The sequence below is a fragment of the Egretta garzetta genome, unplaced genomic scaffold, assembly GCF_000687185.1.
Source record: "Egretta garzetta isolate BGI_Z169 unplaced genomic scaffold, ASM68718v1 scaffold9, whole genome shotgun sequence".
In the NCBI taxonomy this organism is placed as follows: domain Eukaryota; kingdom Metazoa; phylum Chordata; class Aves; order Pelecaniformes; family Ardeidae; genus Egretta; species Egretta garzetta.
The window spans coordinates 2,368,667-2,389,203 of NW_009260763.1; the positions used below are offsets into that span (position 1 = coordinate 2,368,667).

The 20,537-nt window shown below is 37.7% G+C and overlaps 1 protein-coding gene across 1 annotated transcript in view; it reads right to left on the reverse strand.

The window, feature by feature from the left end:
• The window catches only part of MEI4 (meiotic double-stranded break formation protein 4), a 70,394-nt gene extending 57,143 nt beyond the window's left edge, over positions 1-13,251 (reverse strand). Inside the window, exons 1-2 of the mRNA XM_009646096.1 lie at positions 13,209-13,251; positions 10,935-11,183 (exon numbers count right to left, since the gene is read on the reverse strand). Coding sequence (XP_009644391.1) covers positions 10,935-11,183; positions 13,209-13,251 — 292 coding nt within the window. The remainder of the gene's footprint in view (positions 1-10,934; positions 11,184-13,208) is intronic.
• Between the last annotated feature and the right edge of the window lie 7,286 nt (positions 13,252-20,537).

The window sequence follows — 20,537 nt, forward strand, 5'->3', positions numbered from 1 at the left end:
TAGGGAAATGAACCGGCATTTCCAGGAGGTAGGAAAAGCAGGGCTTGTAAGGCCAGCCTAGCATTTTATATATTAAAACTGTTCCCAAAAGCCCTGCATACCCAAACTCGGAAAGCAAGCAAAGAAGCAAAGCACACTTCCCATGGTCTGACTAACAAAAACGGGCATCAATCTTTCATGTCTTCTCTCTCTAGGGTTTTGAGCAAAAGACATTCTAGAAGAAAAAAGTTGAAAGTTGTTTTTGGTGCTGTTTAAGGAAAATAACCCCTTCTAGGGAATCCATCTACTGTGAGTTTCACTTCGCAGATATTTTATTCCTGTTTTTAATCCCATGGGGCAATCTGAAAATTGCTCATGAGGATGTAGCACCAGGCGTCAAAAGAAGCAAAGCAAGAACTACATGCAAAAAAACCTTATGTATGTTTGCTGATTCTCTTGTTGAAGGGGGAAAAAAAAAAAACAACAAACCAGCAGAGGTGAAAGAACTGAGAAGAAAAGGGAAGAAAAGAATAATACAGAAATATCCACAGGAACCAAACTTAAGACCATCCCCAAATAAAAGAGGCAGTATATACAACGAAACACTCCTAGCAGTAGGAGGCAATATTGCATTTATGCTTAGGTTCCTACTCACTGAGATATCAAACTCCTGTCCCATGATGAGTTTCCAGAAAACTCTGTTATAGTAACTCCCCAATAGCAGCATATTTCCTGGTCAACGAATAATACAAAATGCTTCAAAAATGTTCAGTCATTGCTATGTTCTAGTCACCTGGGGAGGAGGCGGAAGTTATCTTTTAAAAAAATAAACAAATCACCCACCAGGCAATACTTATTGTTTTCCTAAAAATGTCTAAAACCAGCTTATCATTTATTTCTTGAACAAAGATAAACTAATCACTTTGTACTTACCTACTATTTAAATGAGAAAGCAGTCTTGATGTTCACACCAGGTGGTTATCAAGTACAAAAAAAATAAACCCCAAAAAACAAAACAGCATTAAGCCTGCCTCACACTAACAATCATCTTTAAACAGTAATTTCAAGAACATTTGACTATAAATATACCGGAACACGAAATATGAAAATTTAGTGTGCTTGATAAACTAACCACAAAATTTTACAATGCCTTTATATAGGTTATGAGGTATCTGGTCATGAGCAGTTTTACAGCCTCCTTAAACATGTCACATCAGATTCAGGCAATATTTAAACTCTTAATTCCAGAAATATTTAAACTCTTAATTCCTAAATAGGACTTTAGCGCCTTACTACATTAAGATCCTGACCTCAAAATCAGAATTCTATGCTCCCCAAACAAAGCAAGGTACGGTCACAAGAACAGCCTCGAGGTGCAAAAGCTGAAGAACTGACATCCCTCTACATACATCCACCACTACAGAAAGTGTCTGGGCTGAAAACCAGGAGTCGCTCAAGGGATAAGGGAGTGACTTGTGTGCTGTGTACAGTACGGAAGCAAGGTTTGTAGGCTCTTCTGCGAAGAACTCAAATGCACATACTGCTGTGGGACCACAGAGGCTTTTACCAGCGGAGTGAGATGCCAATACGTCTTACCATTAGAGGGTGTGGAGTCTTCAGCTAGTCCTGAGGAAGCAGTCAGTGTCTGGGAAACACCAAAGTCCACCCCATCTCCCAGGTGAATTCTGTCACTTCTGAATAGCCACCTTAATACAGACACCAAGACTCAGTTCAGGGACAAGAAAGGGAGGAAGAGGAGCCAGTTGCTTCATCAGGACAGGAAAACACCTTTTGAGTGCCTGTCGCCAGCAGTATGGTCATAAGGATTCTCAGAGCTGTGAAGAGACAAGGAAGTGATCTAGCTCCTGGTCCAATGCAGAGTAAAAGAGGCAGCATTTGTAATATCAATATAGCGGGAGCCAGGGTGGTGGAAGACACTTTCTCAGACACCTGCCCTACTGGCTGTCACAGAGCAGACAGTGTTTGAATGAGGAAGGCCACCTGCTAAATGTAGTTCAAAATTTAAAAACTGAAGGAGGATCCTGAACTGATGAAATTGCTGTGGAACCATAAAAAAAGCCTTCAAGACTTTTGCAAAACTTGGAAGTTTTTCTGCTACCTGCAGTTACACCACCAACAGGGATTATGGAACAGAAAATGGGCTTTAAGGTCGCAGGTGTAAGAAACAAAACAAAGAGATGATTTGAATTCTGCAAAGAAAAAACTACTTCAGTTTCAAGCATTAGGCACTGTTTATATTCTCTCACTTTGTGAGCAAACACATGGATTATCACCTGAAATCAAAGAATAATAACATTAGACATGTAAAGCTCTCAGTTACAAACGACAGGTTCAGTTTCACTTCTGAAAGACAATTAAATATGAGACAATCTTAGAAACCTCTTTGATGATACTGCATTCTGCTTTCCAAATAGTTGTGCAGTCAATAACGTCTAAAAAGGAACAAAAACATATGTGAAATTATTCATGTTTTTTTCTTATTGTGTTCACTTCACTTCTTCATTTTTCAGGACTCTTGTTACTCTTCATTTAACCTTCACTGACTGGTTTGTTACAAGTGCACTTTTCATGAATGATGAATCAAGTTTTTTCTCTTAAAAAAAAAAAAACCAAAACAAACCCCACAAACAGAAAGCCTTCCTCACACATATTAACTGTTTTCTTTAGCTTTTCTTTATGTGTAAGCTTGTCTCTGTTCTGCTGTTTTCATGTCTAACCAAGTTGGCTGATTAAGAAAACACATCTCTCCTCCCTCATGAACTTCTGTGTGTTTAGCACACCATTCTTGTCCTGATCTGGAACCAAGCCAAACTTCTGTATATATCAAAGCAAAGAAATATTGTTTCACGTAATTGAACATTTTGAAATAATAAAAAAAAAAAAAAAAAAGCTTCCAGGATTCTCTAAGTGAAGAAATTTTAGAAGCTGTGTACCCCCCACTTTGCTTCTGCATTTCCATGGCGTTTTTTATAACCAGCTTGGAAAAGAAAAAACTTTTCTGTTTAAAGCTAAGGTATTTCATGCTGACATACTTAGTCCCACTTAGGAATAATTTCACAGAAATGAATATAGGACCAAGTATCTAAAATTCTCAAATTAATTGTTCAATTCCAGGATATAAATGTTTCTCAGAAGGCTTAGAAGCATATACTTCAATTTGTTAGGGATTTTGCTTAAAGCACCTAAACGATTAGAATTCAGTAAGAACTGAGAAGGATTTTGAGGGTATAAACATTCATTTTTAGGGGATTTCTGTAGAAGACAGCACAAATCTTTTGTAGTTCAAGTCAAATAAAGAATACTTGCAGCAACAATAAGGAAGGGTCAATAATCAGGTGACGAACATACAGATTTGGGTCAGTTAATGCTCATCAAGCAGCTTTCACAACAAAAGATCTAACATATGCTTTACAATATTGACTATCTCAATGAGATGACTGAAGTTTCAGTTCTAAGCTAGATAGGGGATATTTCAAGATACTAAGTGAATTAATGTTACCTATGAAGACTAGCAGTCTAAATGGTAGTATTATGTCCTATTAAAAATTCTTTGCATCACCAAACAAACTGAGCTTTGTTAAGAGACATGAAGCATCACCAATGCAGACAGCAATGATCTGGGTGCAACTGTAATGAGCTGAAGGCTGAAATGAGGCGGACTCCCTAAGAAATCAGCTGGGGTGTGCCTTCCTAAAAGCACCTCTTTTCTTGAATACAACATGGTATACATGATTGGTTTCTGTGTTTATATACCCAGAAGCCCACAAACAAAGATCTGCTTGAGGAACTCAGATTTGAGTTTGAGTTAGGTTACAGTTGCCCAAAGAGGTTGTGGAATCTCTATTCTTAAGAGATACTCAGAAGGTGTCTGGACATGGTCCTGCACAATTGGCTCTAGGTGGCCCTGCCTGACAAAAGGGTTTGGACAAGATTACCTCCAGTGGTCCCTTCCAACCTCAACCATTCTGTGACTATTTCCAGAGAAAAATTTGACTGATCCTTACCTCCCCACAGGGGACTTCTAGGCAAGAATATCCTAATTGCCATGGCCACACTTCCTAACTAGTTTCTACCGCATACACTCAGTTTTCCCCCAAACTATCATTATGTTACACAGAAGAAAGGAAATGAATCTGCACTAAGTTATGAATCACACTTGCTTTTATGAACCTTATTCTTAAAAATCACTATGCATCTTATCAAGGAACTTGATTTATACAGGCAATTTGAAAAAAAAAAAAACAAAACAAAAAAAACCCAAAAAAACCCACAAAAACAAAACCCAACAACAAACCCTTTCTCCTGGTGAGACAATTAGGTTGGTTTTGCCTCTGAATAGGTTCCTTATACAGAAACCTGGAAAGAAAAGGATGCTTCTTGGGTCCCTTTGCCCCAAGTATGTGCTTAGAACAGCTGCAGCAATGCCATCTGATAAGACAGAGAGCATCTGCTTTCAAAGGGAAAAAGTTTCCACAACCAAAACAGACCTGTTATCCATGGAAGGAGCAGTACTCTGAGATTTCAATGAATCATTACACTCCAGCTGGTGCTTTTTCCAGATTGCAAATTAACTTATTTAATTATCCTGAAAAGGCCTCAGCTTTCATAAAGTTCCCCATTGTGTCACTACAATTATGGGGAACAGATTTATCTCATCATCATATTCCAAGAGCCATATTCCCATAAATCTGTGCTAAACACATTTTAACTCCATTTTTGTCATCTTACATATCTGTTCTCAATTCCCTGCTCCCCTCCTAAAAAAAATAAAATAATTTTTAGATTGTGAGACATTACTTGCAATGCTGCCTACTTGCATTAGTACTGCTGGTAGAAGCATAGGAGTACACTAGTACACTTAAGATGTCAAATGGCAATTCATTTTTGAAGTGCTGTCTGTCTGACACCATCATCCCTTAGAGAAAATGCTGAGATGACACTTAGACTGGGCTGCCCTTATGGATCTGTACAGAAAGGCGGCCACCTTTCAGGTGTGGGAGAGCAGAGGGAGGGACAGAACAATCTCTTAATGCAGAAACATCACATCCCTAAGCACCAGACAAAAATAATCAGATCTGTTTTCCATGGTGACATCAAACTAAGTGTTGACTGCTGCCCAATGGGGAATCCTCTCACCTTGGAAAAAGGAAGCTAGAGAAAGAAAGAAGCCCAAAGATACCCCTCAGAGGCTGCCAATTCCTCTGCAACTGTTGTTCTTTTGCATTCCTTACTTCCTGCCAAATACCAGGAGGGAAAAAGTGGTGACGGGACACAGAAATCTATAACAGCAGCTTATTGAAACATACTGACCTGAAGAAATAGCTTTTACATAAACATACCGTGGTAACTTGGAAATTCTAGTCTATATTCCTCTACCTTACTACTATGCCATAGGAACTAAACTCTTTGCTAAGTGCTATTCAGGGCAGCTGCAAACATTTCACACCATTTCATCTTCTTTCTGGGGAGAGAAGTAATTTCTACTAATAGACTAATACATTTTTATCATTATTATTCAGTCTGATTTGGACTGCTGCTCCTTTTGCTAACAAGGAAGATACCTTTTTGAGGCTGCAGATAACATTCACTGAGGAATCTGCGTACGCTTTGGCCTGATCTTTCTGAATTAATCTGACTGGTTTCTCTTTGAAAAGAGCTTAAAAAAATCTATTATCAATTATGTTCTCCCACCACTCCTTTTACTGTAAGCAGGCAGAGGAAACATTGCAATTTAAGTTAATAATTTAAGTCACAGTGGAGAGTTTTGCCCGCTCAGAGGTCTGAAATCAAATTATTCAGAAAAGATTTTGACTGGCTATAACTCTTTCTACTCTTATCAAAGCAGGACTTACGTGATACCCCTTTGCCTACCAAGGAAATACTGGGGCTCTAAGCTTAGCACCCAGAGTGTCTGCCTCTCCCTACTGAGCAAGAAACACCCAAACCATGGGCTGTTTCCCCAAGGAAAGGGAAAGGGAAGAGGTGGCTGAATTCTGTGGCTCAAAACAAGGCTGCTGGGAAACTGGAGTTGTGTATCATTTATAATCAGTTTTACTTCAGCTGATGAGCTGGTTGGTTCCAATTTTATATGCTTCTGCTTTTGCAGTAAGTCTGAGCTTCCATCAAAAAGAAAGGAGATTGAAGAGTCTTCATTCATACTAATCTGCAAAGGAAATTGCTCCCTTTTTCCACATGTACTACTAAATGCCTCAAGAAACATACTAAGTTAAGGAGTAAAACAGGACATACAAAATTCTTTTTGTCTCTGGCTCTTATTCCCTGAAGAGAGACAAGTTGCTTCAAATGTTTTGACACAGAAAACAGAATTTAAGGGACAGTATCCTGAAAAGTCAAACACAGCCTCAGGACACAGTTAAAAATCACGTTAATCACATTCTGACTCAGAGTTCAGCATTTCCCTAAACACACAGACACACTACGGTAGGGTGGGCTGGCAGCCATATGCTACTGCGGAGCGTAAGAACACAGGATGGGACTTCAGGGCACGACAGATTAGGTCCTACTGTAAATGATCTACAAAAAGAAGAATGAACTAATTCTCAAAAAAAAAAAGGGGGGGGGGGGGGTCTGTTGGGGTTTTTTGGGTTTTTTTTTTTTTTTTAATTAGAGGAGCAAGCAGTTCAGTAAATTCCTATCCACTGCATAAGAAGGGAATAATTGGAACCAAGATTGAAGGTGAAGCTGAAGCTATGGAAGAGAGAATACCTGGATATCCTGGATAACAGATTTGGAACCCTTCAAGAGTATCAGCCTAAAGCAACCAAGAGAATAAATATCTATCCTCTCCTCTAAATTGTCATTCCTAAAATACATGCTTGGCAAAAAAGGGTAGAGTATTGCATTTATGCCTTCTTAGGTTGGAGTAACAGCTGCAGGCTTTTCAGATCTCTTTAACAGAGGCTGCCAAGAAACAATATGATTGTTGATTTGATGAGCTGATAACGGCTAAGGAATTTGTCTTAGAGGACAGGTGCTTCAAACCATGAATCTATCAATTCATCAATGCTTTGTAAGACCCTTTGTCTTTTCATGTAGCTCCAAAGAAAAGTGACAACAGAATGCTCAAGTATTTTATATTGTTATTCTTGGAATAACACCAATGAGTTTCTTTCCTCCTCTCTGCGAAATTTCAATCTGAATCAAAAAAAGGCAAGAAACTTTGATTAATATGAAATTTGATTTTTTTTTCTACCCATGGGTATAGTTGTCAGGACAATACTGGCAAGGTGAAAAATAACAAACAATTACAAAAATATTTGCTTCTCCTCCTCCTCGGATGGCTGACATGCAGCCAAAAGCACCACCATGTAAAAGGAGTACCAGTGTCCTTCTATTCAAAGAGACAGCTGCACATTAAGTCAATTAAGAAACTTCCAGACACAGCACAGTCAGTGAATATATACCACAATAATTTTCTAAACACAGTAAACTGTAACAACCCATACTACCAAACCTGTAGCAAAGCATGATCCTCCCCCTCAGCAAGGAAACCCAAACTTTTTTAGCATCTCTGAGGACAAAGATATAGTCAGATGGGACAAAAATAATTTAGACAACATATCTTTAAAAATGGATACTTTGTTCTTTCTCCTTCACGTACTTGTGCATCCATACCGTGTGCAACTTTTTGTAGGGAAGGAAAACAGGCATCACAGCTTCAGAGAGCTCACAAATTTCTCACATCAGGGAAATAAAACTCCATGGGCAGTCTCTGATAATTCCTGAAGCCTCTGAAAGACCTGCTATTATTATTATAAACAGCAGGTGGGAGAGGAAAGCTCTCACACTCAGAATGCAGAGCAGGGAAGACACAGCTGCAAAGTGAACCTTGGCTGAAGGACTCGAACTCTTCAGCTCTCAACAGGCAGCAGCAGACACAAATGATCCTTACTGCATGAGATTTTCCACTGGTGGATTTTGTGAAACCCTGGTATTCTTGCATCTATAGAGTTGTTAAACAGAACACAAGAAAGCCAAACAAAAGCTGAGTGTTTGAATTTTTTTAAGAGGTTGCATTGTTTTAAGTAGAACACCAACTCCAAAAATAAGGCTGGAAAAACGAGGGGAGGAGGAAAAAGGATCCATGTTATCTGTATATTATCTGGCCCTAAGAAAAAGCCCAGTTATCCTCAGCCCTAGAGAGAAATTTTTTGTTGTGATTATTAGGTAGTAAACTTAGGCACTATACCATCAACAACAAACCATAACAATGCCTTGATGAATCTACGGTAGCCTTCAGGTGAACAGGATGCAACACACTTACACCATTTTTCCTCTCAATTTAGATTCAAGATCCTTGAGCCTTCCTATCTCAGCAGTAGCCAACCTTTAGTTTCTAATCTCCACGCATCTGAAAAAACTCAAAACTGACACAAGACAGAAGAGAGGAAATTTTTTCTCCCAGAACAGACGGTGTCAGTGGTAGAGTGGCCCCTATTTCAGGTAGGCTTTGCTTCTTACATCTTAAAGCCTTCCTTTAAATGTCAACCACAGGTGCTGAAGAACATCTTTCCTAAATAACATATGGCTCAAATCCATTATCAGAAGAGTTCACATCATACCAAGGCTTAAGGGGAAAAAAAAAAAAAAGGAAAGAAAAAAAAACAGTCAAAAGAAACAAGTAAGAAGTATCACAAAAGAAAAATGGCAGTCTCAAAGTTAGACTCCAAGAGCTCGAAAATGTCTTTTCAATGTTAAGGAAAACCTGTATGAAGACACAGAAATTATGACACAATTCAGATTTTCCATACATTTTTGCTCTCTTACACCCAACCGGTTAGGAGACACCAAAGGGGAAGACTATGTCTTACTCCTCTTGGACAGCATATGATGCAGGTGGGGCTGATGTGAACTCCCATAGACAGAAAGCCTTTTAACATTGGAAATAGCTAACAGGTTTATCAACAGTGAAATAATAAATATAAACAAACATTTGAAGGTAAAAGCAGCTACACACTAAACCTTCAAATTAGTAGGGTGTTGGTTTTGTACCCTGGAGAAACTGAAGGAATATAGAATGATTATAGATACCACATACTCATCTCTACTATTTAAGATTCCATTAGCTAAACATAGACTGAAACTAAAGTTTGGCTTCACTGAAAAATGAGACTTTGTCAGCTACCCAAGGTATGTTTGAACAGGCTGCTGAGACCATAAAAAAATAGAGAGCTATCTATGAAGCAGTGATTTGGGAATCACGGGACTTTTTCTAAGCCAGTCAGTCTACTGCTAGCAGAGTCGAGAGGGATGTCTTTTGTGGACAATTCACCGTATCCATATTAGTGAATATCACAATGGGTCAAGTGGACCATAAACTGTATAGTAAGCTTGCTATTCTCTGTACAGATAATGAAGAAAGCACAGCAAATTTAGTGCAGCTATAGACATCTGAAGTCATACAAGTTTTATCACATTTTAGGTCTGTGAAGAAACTCCACTGTGACTAGGACAATGAAAATTAACATCCTTCGAAAGAAGTGTTATTCGCCAGAGATAGCTGCTTGTCTCTGCCTGTCTCGCAACTAGAAGAGCTTTCTTTGGCAAGTGAGATATCAATATTGCTCAGTTCAACAGCCTGGGGTAAAGAATCTTTAAAAAGTTAGACTTAGAACACAGAAGTTGCAGAAGAATTTATTTAATTTCTAGTATTTGACATGTTCTGCTTAATCCACTATTAGCATATCCTCTCCAGACATTGGAAGTTAATATATGTCTTCTGATGATATGTATCATATGCAATCAGTTCTTCACAACATTAAGACACCTTTTGTAAACAGCAGCTTGAAAGTTACTTTCACTGTTAAATAAACTTGCATGTTTGAAATAAGTTGCAGAGAACAGACACACAAACAATAACTAAGTATGAATAGTCATTAAATCACTTCTCTAGAGAGGCAGGGGGTTTACAAAAAAAAAAAAAAAAAAATCTTTAGACCTTCTAGCTAAAGTCTAATACATCCCCCCTCTCAGTCAGAGTTAGAATCCAGAAATCTTTTCACAAGGCAATAAAGAAGCTACCATTTCAGTACAAAAGCATTCCAATAAAGCCTCATCAAGTTTTTTATCACGGAACGTTCTAAAAATCTCAAGTCATAAAGCAACTGGCTAGCTATTTTGATTTTAGAGATCCCCTCAACAGTGAACTCTCTCTCTCTCTTTCAGCCCACAGCATTTTGGGGAATATCTCCCCAGAGCCCGGGGACATCCTCCACCGCCTGGTTTCCAAGCTCATCCTGCACCATTGATCTCTCCGAGTGAGAATGACTCACTCCACATGCACAAGTCCGAGAAACAGTGCTGTTTGAGCTCATATTTTTTCCCCCCATATTCTTTAACTGACAGCTTTCCTGAATCCTACAATATCAGACTCACACTATTTTATCATATGTCATAATGAACATTCGCAGTGTCCACAGTCTAAATACATGAACAGAGATAGCAGACATACAGTCCTTTGCCTGTCCAACCTTCCCATTATACATATTAGGGATTCATGCTTTCAAAACATTGGGCTTAAATTCTGATTCTAAGCATCTAAAGTGGTAAAAAAATATGCAGTATGTCTTTAATATATGTTCCAAATGTAAATAGGGTACATCAATATTCTTACAAACTAGTATCTCCAAGGTTATAAAGGAACACTTTGTATTGACAATTTTGTCTGGAATTATTCCGTATGATACATATTGATCCTGAACGTTAAAAATTTAAGTTCTGAGTAAGTACCAAATTCTCAAGCTCAATCTTATTACAAATGAATTAAGTCCTCTACTACTTCAGGGCTTTGGGAAAAAGAGAAACGTGTACACTGATGACTCTAGTATCTAGGTACAAGAAATGGTGCAGGCAACATGAATGCTGTTTGTTTCCTTGAGACTGCAACACAGTCAGAAATTGTTTCAGAAACTTACCATTTTCCAAGCAGAATCTCGGACAGATCTTGTTCAAAAGAAGTTCCTGACGTAATCGAAGAACTTCAGCTTCCAGCACTTCAACTTTTGATTTCCATCCAAAATCTTGTTCGGATACAGTTTTGGCAAGGTGCTCAGTGTATTCTTTGCAACTCTTCCCTGGTGGTTTTGAGTGGATAATTGCAAAAGCCAATGCTAGCTTTGATATTTTCAAATACCAAACTTGTTTTTCTCTTCTGCCTTTGATTTCTATTGCATTAGAAAAACAGAAAACAAAAAAGTAACTTCACTATGACTCTATTAAGCAAATTGTGCACAGTATTTTCTTGGCTTTGAAAACTTCTACAGTAAGACCAATTATTTTATTTCTAGAGCATGCCTAAATCATCAAGAAAAAGATTAGAAATACAAGCATCTGTGCACAATGTGAGAATAAAATATACATCAGCTGCACTCCAGCTATAACAATAAAATTCAAGCAGTGTTTGAGAATAATTGTAGAAATAGCAAACACTTGAAATAGGCATATCCTAACAAAGTTTTATATGCAAATGTTAGCTCCACTAAAACAAAGATGAAAACACTAAAAATACTAACCCCCAAACAACCCCTGACTCCCCACCACCACCCCCCAAAAAAAAAAAAATCCTAAATCCATGACTGAAGAATGCATATGGGGTTATTGATACTTAGCTTAAACAAAACACAACACATAAACTTTCTTGAAAGTGTACATAAAAGTCCCAGTGCTCAAAAGATAAACCTTCTGAGGTTGTTAATGTCTGGTTTTGGACACCTGGTATTGCTGCACTTGCAGTTCTAAGTCTACATGAAGCCTCAAGCCTGCAGAAAGGTCTATGCAGACAGCTTCACTGTGATGCAAGTAGCTAGTAAGATAAGCAAAGATGACAGTTTTATCAGCTCTGTTACAAACAGTGAGGATGGGGCAAGACGCATTATAAGAGGAAAAGAAAAGATTTGTCTAGATGATTATGTCATAGGCTACAGCATAGGACCTAAGGACAGAAAAGGAAAAAAAAGGAAATTAAAAATAACTAATAATATCCAGCCTAATTAGCAAAGTTATTTTTTTTCTAATTCCATACCATTTTCATTCAGTAGCTCACTGTAAATTTTTTATTTGAAAAAAATAAATCACTTCCTATGCTTTCATCCTCACCTTGAAATCTAAAAATTGTTCATAACACTATTTTTTCTTGCTATCCAAGAAAACTGCAGGCTAAGCACTATAATAAATTGTATTGAGTGTCTCTGAAATGGTCACGGCACAGGTTTGAATGAGGTATTTTATGTGATCCTTTAACCAGATCATCTGCTACTGCTAAGCTGATTTCTTCCTTTGGTTCTCCTCAGCTTTGGACAGCAAGTCATAAATCATCACGTATTTATTTACCCATCAGGGGCACTTACAGAAAGAGCTTCCTTTTAAATATTTCTTTCACCTTTCAAGTACTTTCAAAAAGCACAAACAATTCCTGCACATTCTTTGCACACTGTCCATTCACATACACCAGTCAGTTATGCTTTGAAATGTACAGAGCACAAGGGATAAGACTGCAAAAATTCCTTGGGTGCTAGCCACTATGTTTTAAGGTGCTGTTCTCCACTTGAAACGCTGCATTTCTGCCCTGTGTCAGGGCAAAAGCACCTAGCCTAAGCCACCAGTGCACTCTTAAAGCTCGAGTAACCCCTTAGAAACTGAACGATACTATCTATACCCACTGCTTAAAGCAGTTATGCATTAAATAGATGGTACTTCTTGCAAAAATTCCTACTTGTAAAATCTATTTCACACAACTCTTCCATTCATATCTAAGCATTCCAGTGGAAAAGCAGAAGTTAATTCTGTCAGCCTCAAAGGAGCAGCACCTCTGTGGGACAACAAACTGATACAAGACTCGTTTGCCTTGTACATCAAAGGAAATGTTTTACAAATACAGAACCACGCAAGTAATTGAACTGCCTTCAAAGCTGTAAATAAAATGAAATACATAGAACCGCGCTGAAAGAAGAGTACATAGTAACAGTATCTTGTCTTTTTAATAAAAGTTTCACCCAGATACCACTCAAAGTGTCTATCAAGCTTCATTCTTACAAAGTTCCTTTGCAGAGCAGAGCCACAAATTAAGGCAGGCAGAAAGATGTCTTACAAATGGCTTTCACTGCTGGTTTATCATTTTGATATCTCCAGAGGCTACTTTGCAAAAGCTTTCCGATTCACCTCCTTTTAAAAAAGGACAGATAAAGACTCACTTTGCACTTTGTAACATGCTTTGTCAGTACCAGCGCTTTCCATTCAGGCAAGTTTCAGAAGGACCAACGTTCCAGTATGGGTCAGTAGATGGTATTTAATTTCAGCGTTTCATGAATGTTCAGGTGCCTTTTATCATCAGAGAGTCACCATTAATACCTTCTTTTCTATCATGCTCTGTTTATTTCTATTCACATGACATACAATTACAAAGAAAAGTCGAAGTTAGCTGTTTGATCACGGATACTTTACCACTATGCACTTTACACCTCTCAGCCAAAAACTCTAAATCAAGTTATTTAGAGTCAAAAAACTCCCCAATAAAAAATAATCTAATAAGTTGACAATTATTACAGGGAACTGGAATGGGAATAGTTGATACTGAATTTCTACAGCTCAAGGAAATTTAGAAGTGTGAAATGCTACTTTAGTAGTACTTTTCTACCACTTAGTACCAAACTAAAGAGAGTCACTTTTCTACTTTGTTTTAAAGGGACTGTTGTATTTTAAGCAGAGCAAAAGCCTTAGTACACATGCTAATAATACAACACAGACAAGCAAAAGGTTCTTTCACCCTCAACACACCAAAATGCTATTTCCTAAAGGACATGTATCCCTAATAAAGCACATAAACCATGGTATCTTAACTAATTTTGCTTTAAATCACAATCATCAAAATCTTAAACAGCATTCCACCTTAACACTTAGGACATACAGTTAAGCAATGAAATTTGGATTTTGAGGGAGGCCTTTTTGTCTTTAACATGTTGTACAGACTCACTTCTACAGTAGTAGTGCCTTACACTGAATGAGTCTAATGAGGTACTTCTACTCTGGAGAAAAAGAATCACTCCTTTTCTGGAATAACTACTTGTCAAGATGCTGTTAAAAAAAAAGCAGCACAGATCATAAAGTTGGTTCTCCTTGGGAATAAGACATAATCAAAGCAGTTTTTGGAGAAGTAATTCTGTTGGAATCTCAAAATCTCTTGTTTAAAACCAGGTAATTAATGACAAATGGTGATATACCTGCATGTATTTCCAGAAACAGTGGATTTCATGAAGATTTTATAGACAGCTCTCCCACCTCCTTTCTGTTACTGTCACTATCACCATCTCTATTCCCTTTTCTTCTTTTATGATCATGAAAAGAAAAGTTTGTGGAACGAAAAGCAGGAGTTGTAAGAGTTGATTCAAATTTTTCACGGTTCCCTAAAGGGACAACTGCTGTCTCAGAAACCACTGTAAAAAATCTCCTAGAAAAATAACACACCAGGTGACATTATTAGAAATATGGGGATGCTGGCCAACTGTGCATTAGCAAAAATTGCACAGCAATCTGTTGCTCTCAAGAAGTGCTGCTTCGAAGACCACCAAATGTGAACGCATTCTACTAAAAGCATATTGGCAGCTAGCGTTTTATCAATAATATGCTCATATCAGCACAGAAATTACACCAATGGTTAGGTAGGAAAAAAAAAAAGGTTTAGAACTAAACCAAAAGTTTTCCTTGATTGGGAATAGTACCAGGACAAGAGCAGAAAGAAGTCACCAGTCTAACTCTAGCTGCTAATGCCAAAATAATGTCTGACAGGTACTGGAAGGATCAAGAATTATCCATCAAAACACATCTGGTACCCAAGTTACGCAGCACGAATAACTACTTGCTAACAAAGCTCCATTTGTGTGTTCACTCGGTGTTAAGGGAACCAGTAACCCCTCATGAGGTTCCAGCCATGGAAGGCTGCTGAGTAAATCATTCAGCTGCTGAAATAATTTCAAAAGAAGTCATAAACTCTCCTGTACAGCTCTGTGTTAGGTAACCAAGGGGAACCAAGAGGTGGTGTAACATGCTTTGAAGACCTTAAATATAAACAGGAAACAGGATAACAGAAAGAACCAGGGTAAATCTGATTCATAAACACTACCCTACACTCCACCAACCTGCCAATCTTGGTGTTTTGCAACTGCATTTGTTGCAGCAGCTCATATTACATTAACTATGGCCAGATACCTTTCTGGTAAACCTCACCTTGTTTTTGACACTATCTGCAACATGTGAAGAGGAAATAATTGACACTAATTAGAAAAAAACCCCATGCTATTTTCAGATTATCACCTTTTTAGTTCATTTTCTTCTCAGACAGAAACTTCATATATTTAACTCCATTCCCAAAGGTCAAAGGTTTCACATTATTGGTCAAAAAACCTAAACAATTCAAATAATTATTATTAAAAAAAAATGAAAACATCTATTAAAGCCATGAAACTTGCATCTAAACTGAAACCATTCATTAAAGTAATTTTAACAAGCTTTAAAATGTCCTATTTCCAAAAAACCTGCAACCCCACAAAAGGGCTGTTTATGCACCTTGCTAGTTAGTGGCCCCCACTTCCGTGCTGGTAACATCAAAGTCTGGAAGTTGAGGTCAAACCTGTGACATCTTCAAGAAACAGACAATTCCCTGAGCCCATTACTGGCACAAAAGCACCCCTTCCTCCCCAAGCACTCTCTTAGCTGTCAGAATATGCTTTTCTGCCTCTTACCTCTTCATTGGGTTGGGTTTTTTTGGGGGGGTGGGGTGGTGGGGTGGTGTTTGTTTGGTTTTGGTTTTTTTAACTACTCACAACTGAACAGCCCGGTCTCTGAACGCACAGCAGTTGCCTTCACTCCCGCACACACCACCAAATTAAGTCTCAAGAGGCAGTGAACACTCCTGAACGCGATTTGGTTTTTTTCTACCTCATGCTGGAATTGCACTAGTGTTAGCAACAGGCTGACAGGGATAACAACAATTTTCTGTCTTTAACAGGAGCATAGGGATGATCTCTTCATTATTCATTGCATTAGTACATGTGAACTAGAGGCATAGGCCTCCTAAACAGCATTAACCTAGAAAGTGGTACAGTTAAGCCTGCAGTCAGATCAAAATGGACTGTTCCTTGAGGAAAAACCCAGTGATCTTGGGACAAGCCTCCCCCTGCTCCTGGTCCCACATCCATTGGTCTCTCTCAGGCAACTCTGCGTTCCTCTAACCAGAGGAACAGCAGCATGTGCTGCACCCAGCCATCAAGGGATGAGCTACTCAGTTTGCACAGGTGAATCCTCAGCTCTAGAGCTTTCAAGAAGTCTTTTGGGTGTGGTTTAGGGTAAGGGAAGTGAATAATTTTACATAATTTACCTTTCTGAGCGCTACATACAGTTTTCTGATGGAGCTTGGAAACAGGAAAGTCACAGAGCAATGGGGGAAAGGGGACTAAGTTCTACTGCGATTTAAAATTATAAGGCACCTCAACATAAAACCAAAACCTAAACTTGTTTGAAATAATTCAACATTTAAGGAATACTCATCTATGTCACAGGACTGCACATCTCAGGCATGATCTCTAAGTTTGTCCATGAAATTCATGGCTAATAATGGAAGAAACTTCTTCAAGTGTCAGACAAAACCTTATTGCTTACAACAGGACATTTATTTGTTATCTGGATCATTATAATCTATGATTGAACATTTTAAAAATTAATAGAGTAAGACACAAACCAGACTGTAACTCATTTAACTTCCAGGCCATTCAAGGACTCAGTTTTCTGCACATTTTAAACAGATGGGACATGTAAAAGGATTTGTCAGGACAGAAACAAATTGCCATTCACCACTACTACACAGCTCAAAATCTTCAGACAGACCTAAATAATAGTATGTAACATGCATCCAAAAAATGGTTTTCCCTCTAAATTTAAGTGTATGGTCTGTCTTTAGTGGCACAAACATAACAGGAAAAACTGTTTTGTTGCCATGATTTTTACTTTAACTAGTCTGTCAATTACACACTGAAGATAAAGGTGAAAAAGGTGAAAAAATTACCCACATCTTTGTAACCTCATTCTGCATTATACAATAGCAACCAAGATATTGACCCGTTATAATGGAACACAAAATGGGTCACAGAATGATGCAAGTGCTTTAGCGGAACTGGGCTGAGCTGCAGACACACAAGGCTGTAACATTAAGCAACGAAATAAACTTTATTTAATTGGTATGCCTAACATAATACTGTCTTTTTTGTATATAATAAATAATGATAATGGGACAGCTGCATAATCAAGATGAACTAAAGTATGCCTTGTGTTCCAATTAAGCAGCTTTTATTGTAAATATGTAGATTAAACCAAGGCTACTCTACCGTGTCATTATTAAACAACCTATACTCAGAACACACTAAGATATGTAATGTTGACATACTGAGGGAAGAACTTGGTTTTACTACTACAAGCCTAAACCATATCTCCAGCATATTCTTTTTCTAAATGGACTCAAGATTCTAAAATGATACTGAAAATAATAAGTATTTAAAATGTTATATCACTAGCACAAAGAAACTTGATAGAAATGTAACATGATTTATTTCTTCAAACAATTTAAGTTTTAAATCATCTTAGCTTCCAAAATCAAGTCTCATAAATTCTCTGAAACCAAATAATGTAAATGATTTGAAAAATATTTTAGAGCTTTTTGACATTCCCCAATTATAACCATTTCATAGCACTTAAGAACATAAACAAGCATAATCCCTTGGGATTTCAGTAACACTTCAGAGGTAGGATTTGTCTCCTCTTAACTACAGAAACCTACAGTTTAGAAGGCTACAGCCAAGCTAGCTGTCTAGGCTTCCTTTATCATCAACGGGGAGAAACAAGTGCTTTCTAACGTCAAAAATAAGCCAAATGATTTGTACACCTACCTGGTGATGAAGCAAGTCATGACCCAGAAGCACTTGTTTCCCTCCCCAGACTACAAAGAGAGCGAAGATGACTAAATCAGATGCACATACGTGTATTGGGGATAGGTAACTTCAGTGAGATGAGTTGGTGCACCACAGGCACCCGAATGAGACCTTCAAAAAGTATTCAAGTACCTAACTAACAAGTGAAATTTGGCAAGGCTAAAATCAGCACCTTTTAAAAGAAGTTTGTAATCCTAGATCTTCTGAATATCTCTGAAAAAAAAAAAAATTAAGCTTCCTAGAAGAAAACCCAAAAATCATGGAAGAATTTTGTAAGAATAATCTCATGAACATTTAAACATTGTTCATGCACAAACAAAATAGCATACATGTGCAAAGTAAAACACATGAGAAGCATCAAGTATACCCAGAATTAAATGAGCATAAACCAATCAGCTTGGCCCCTCACAAAGTTATGGTGCATCACTCTTCAGTGAGATCACATATGAGGAAATTATTTCCTCTCATTTGAAAATGCGTAAACTCACAATTTAAGGTACCACAAGTATATCAATACCCCCATAACTATATGCTTAGATTAACTCTTTCCAGGTCCGGACTGTTCTGGCATTTCACTTTCCAAACAGAATCATTTGACAGGTTTTTTTAACTGTCTTTTTTTTCTAACATGTTGTAACAACACGTCTAGAAGAGAAATACCATATCAGATTTAACATAAAGAATCCCAAGTCACTCAAGAGTTCAACTCTGTCAGTCTTCTCAAAGAAACATTACAAAGTATTGACAGCAAGGACAGCTTATGCACCATAGGAGCCTTAAAGAGATAAAAGGATTCACTTCTGCTCTATTGCCATTAGAATACGTCAAGTAAAAAGCCCAAATGTAAACCTGTAAGAGATTTCTGATAGTTTTAAATTAGGTGTATGTTCTCCCTACAAACTGAAAGTTCTTCCCTTTGCCTTCTTTATTCTTCTCCAACAGGCTTTTTTTTTTTCTTTGCTGTGTTACTTACGACTGTTAATGAATCTGGCACAGAGTACTGTTACCACTACGATGTTTTTCTTTATTATTTTCACTACTAAAGACTTACACATATTTGCACAAAAGGGACTTTATTCAAGTCTGCTGTTCAGAAATTAAAGTACAACTCAATGGTGTAAATTTATCTCTTCTGTTGGCACACATTTCTTCCCCTACCAAAACAAAACTGTAATCAATCAGCTGGGTGTAAATTGAGGACATACTTTTCATTACAGCTTTATAAGATTGTAAAAGACTATAAAAGTCAGACCCTTAGTCAAAGTTTCACATGTGCTAATAATATTTAATTACATAAAGTATAAATTTACAGGTGGCATTTTGGACTGTGGAAAATAAACCCAGTCGTTATATACCACCAAGTTACAACAAGAAAGCAGCCATATCTCCTAAGTTTTACCTACTGCAATGCCTGCATTTGTTCTTGGATATAGAATTTCAGAGCAGAGTCCAAAAAAAGGCAATCATGAACAGTTTGGAGGATTATACAGGGATTATTTTGCATCTCTTCTCTTCCCATGTCAAAATATATCAACTAAAATGTCACCATACTTTTCCTTTTTAACGTCACATTTTCAGTCTTCACCTGAATAGTTCCATTTGCACAAGTTTTTAAATCTGCAAGATCAGTATCTTTCAGTGAATGAGTCTCCTTCAGGTAAGTTACCAGAAAGCATCCGCTGTGTTTTAAAAACCTTGTTATTGGCTTTCTTACACAAATTTTATACTGGCAGAATGAAAGATGAGATTGTTCAAAAGAAAGCAAATGTTTCTAATACAAGGCAAGAAAAGAGAACAGTAGGAATACTAGGAATCTGGCACTCTAAAAAGCATACAGTGTGCAGTGAAGAACAAAGTCATATATATGTACTACAGATAGTAACACAACTATAACCACAATTAAATACGCAGTGCCTGAATATTAGTTTATGAAGCACTGGAAGTTGTAAAAGACAGTGGACTATGGAAGTGACTTGTCGAGCATTCGCAGCCAAGTCCACTGAGAAGTATTTTTTACACTTTAATGACTAGTTTATTCAAATTAAGAAAACAAATGGGAAATAAAGTTAATGATTACTTTCTTCTGTTGGTAACTGGTAAAAGTGTAGGAGACTGAGCACTGTGATATCTAAATTCTTAAGGCCAGGGAGAGCAGAAACAAGCATTTCAATTCACTGACATTAATCAGTTTCGGGTAAAAATATTGATAATTCTCCTGTACCGTACCTGTATATTTAATGGAACTTTGTTTTAGCAAGCAGAGCACAAGCAACATTAATTGCATTCCAGCATCTACCCAATACCACTTAGCAACAACACAGCATTCTTACTTGTAACTTGGGTGAAATGAGCAAGAAAAAAACTACAGATTTGTAGATGTTAGAAAAGAAAACCAAGACCCCGAACACATGTAGACAGAAGTCGCTTATTTTCTTAATTAATAATAGAAAGAGGTGCAACTTGCACGTGAAGGCTGCCATTTCCTTCCGAATAAGCCAACTAAACCGAACCTTCCTTCAGGACACCACTCCCGGCCCACCCGGGACT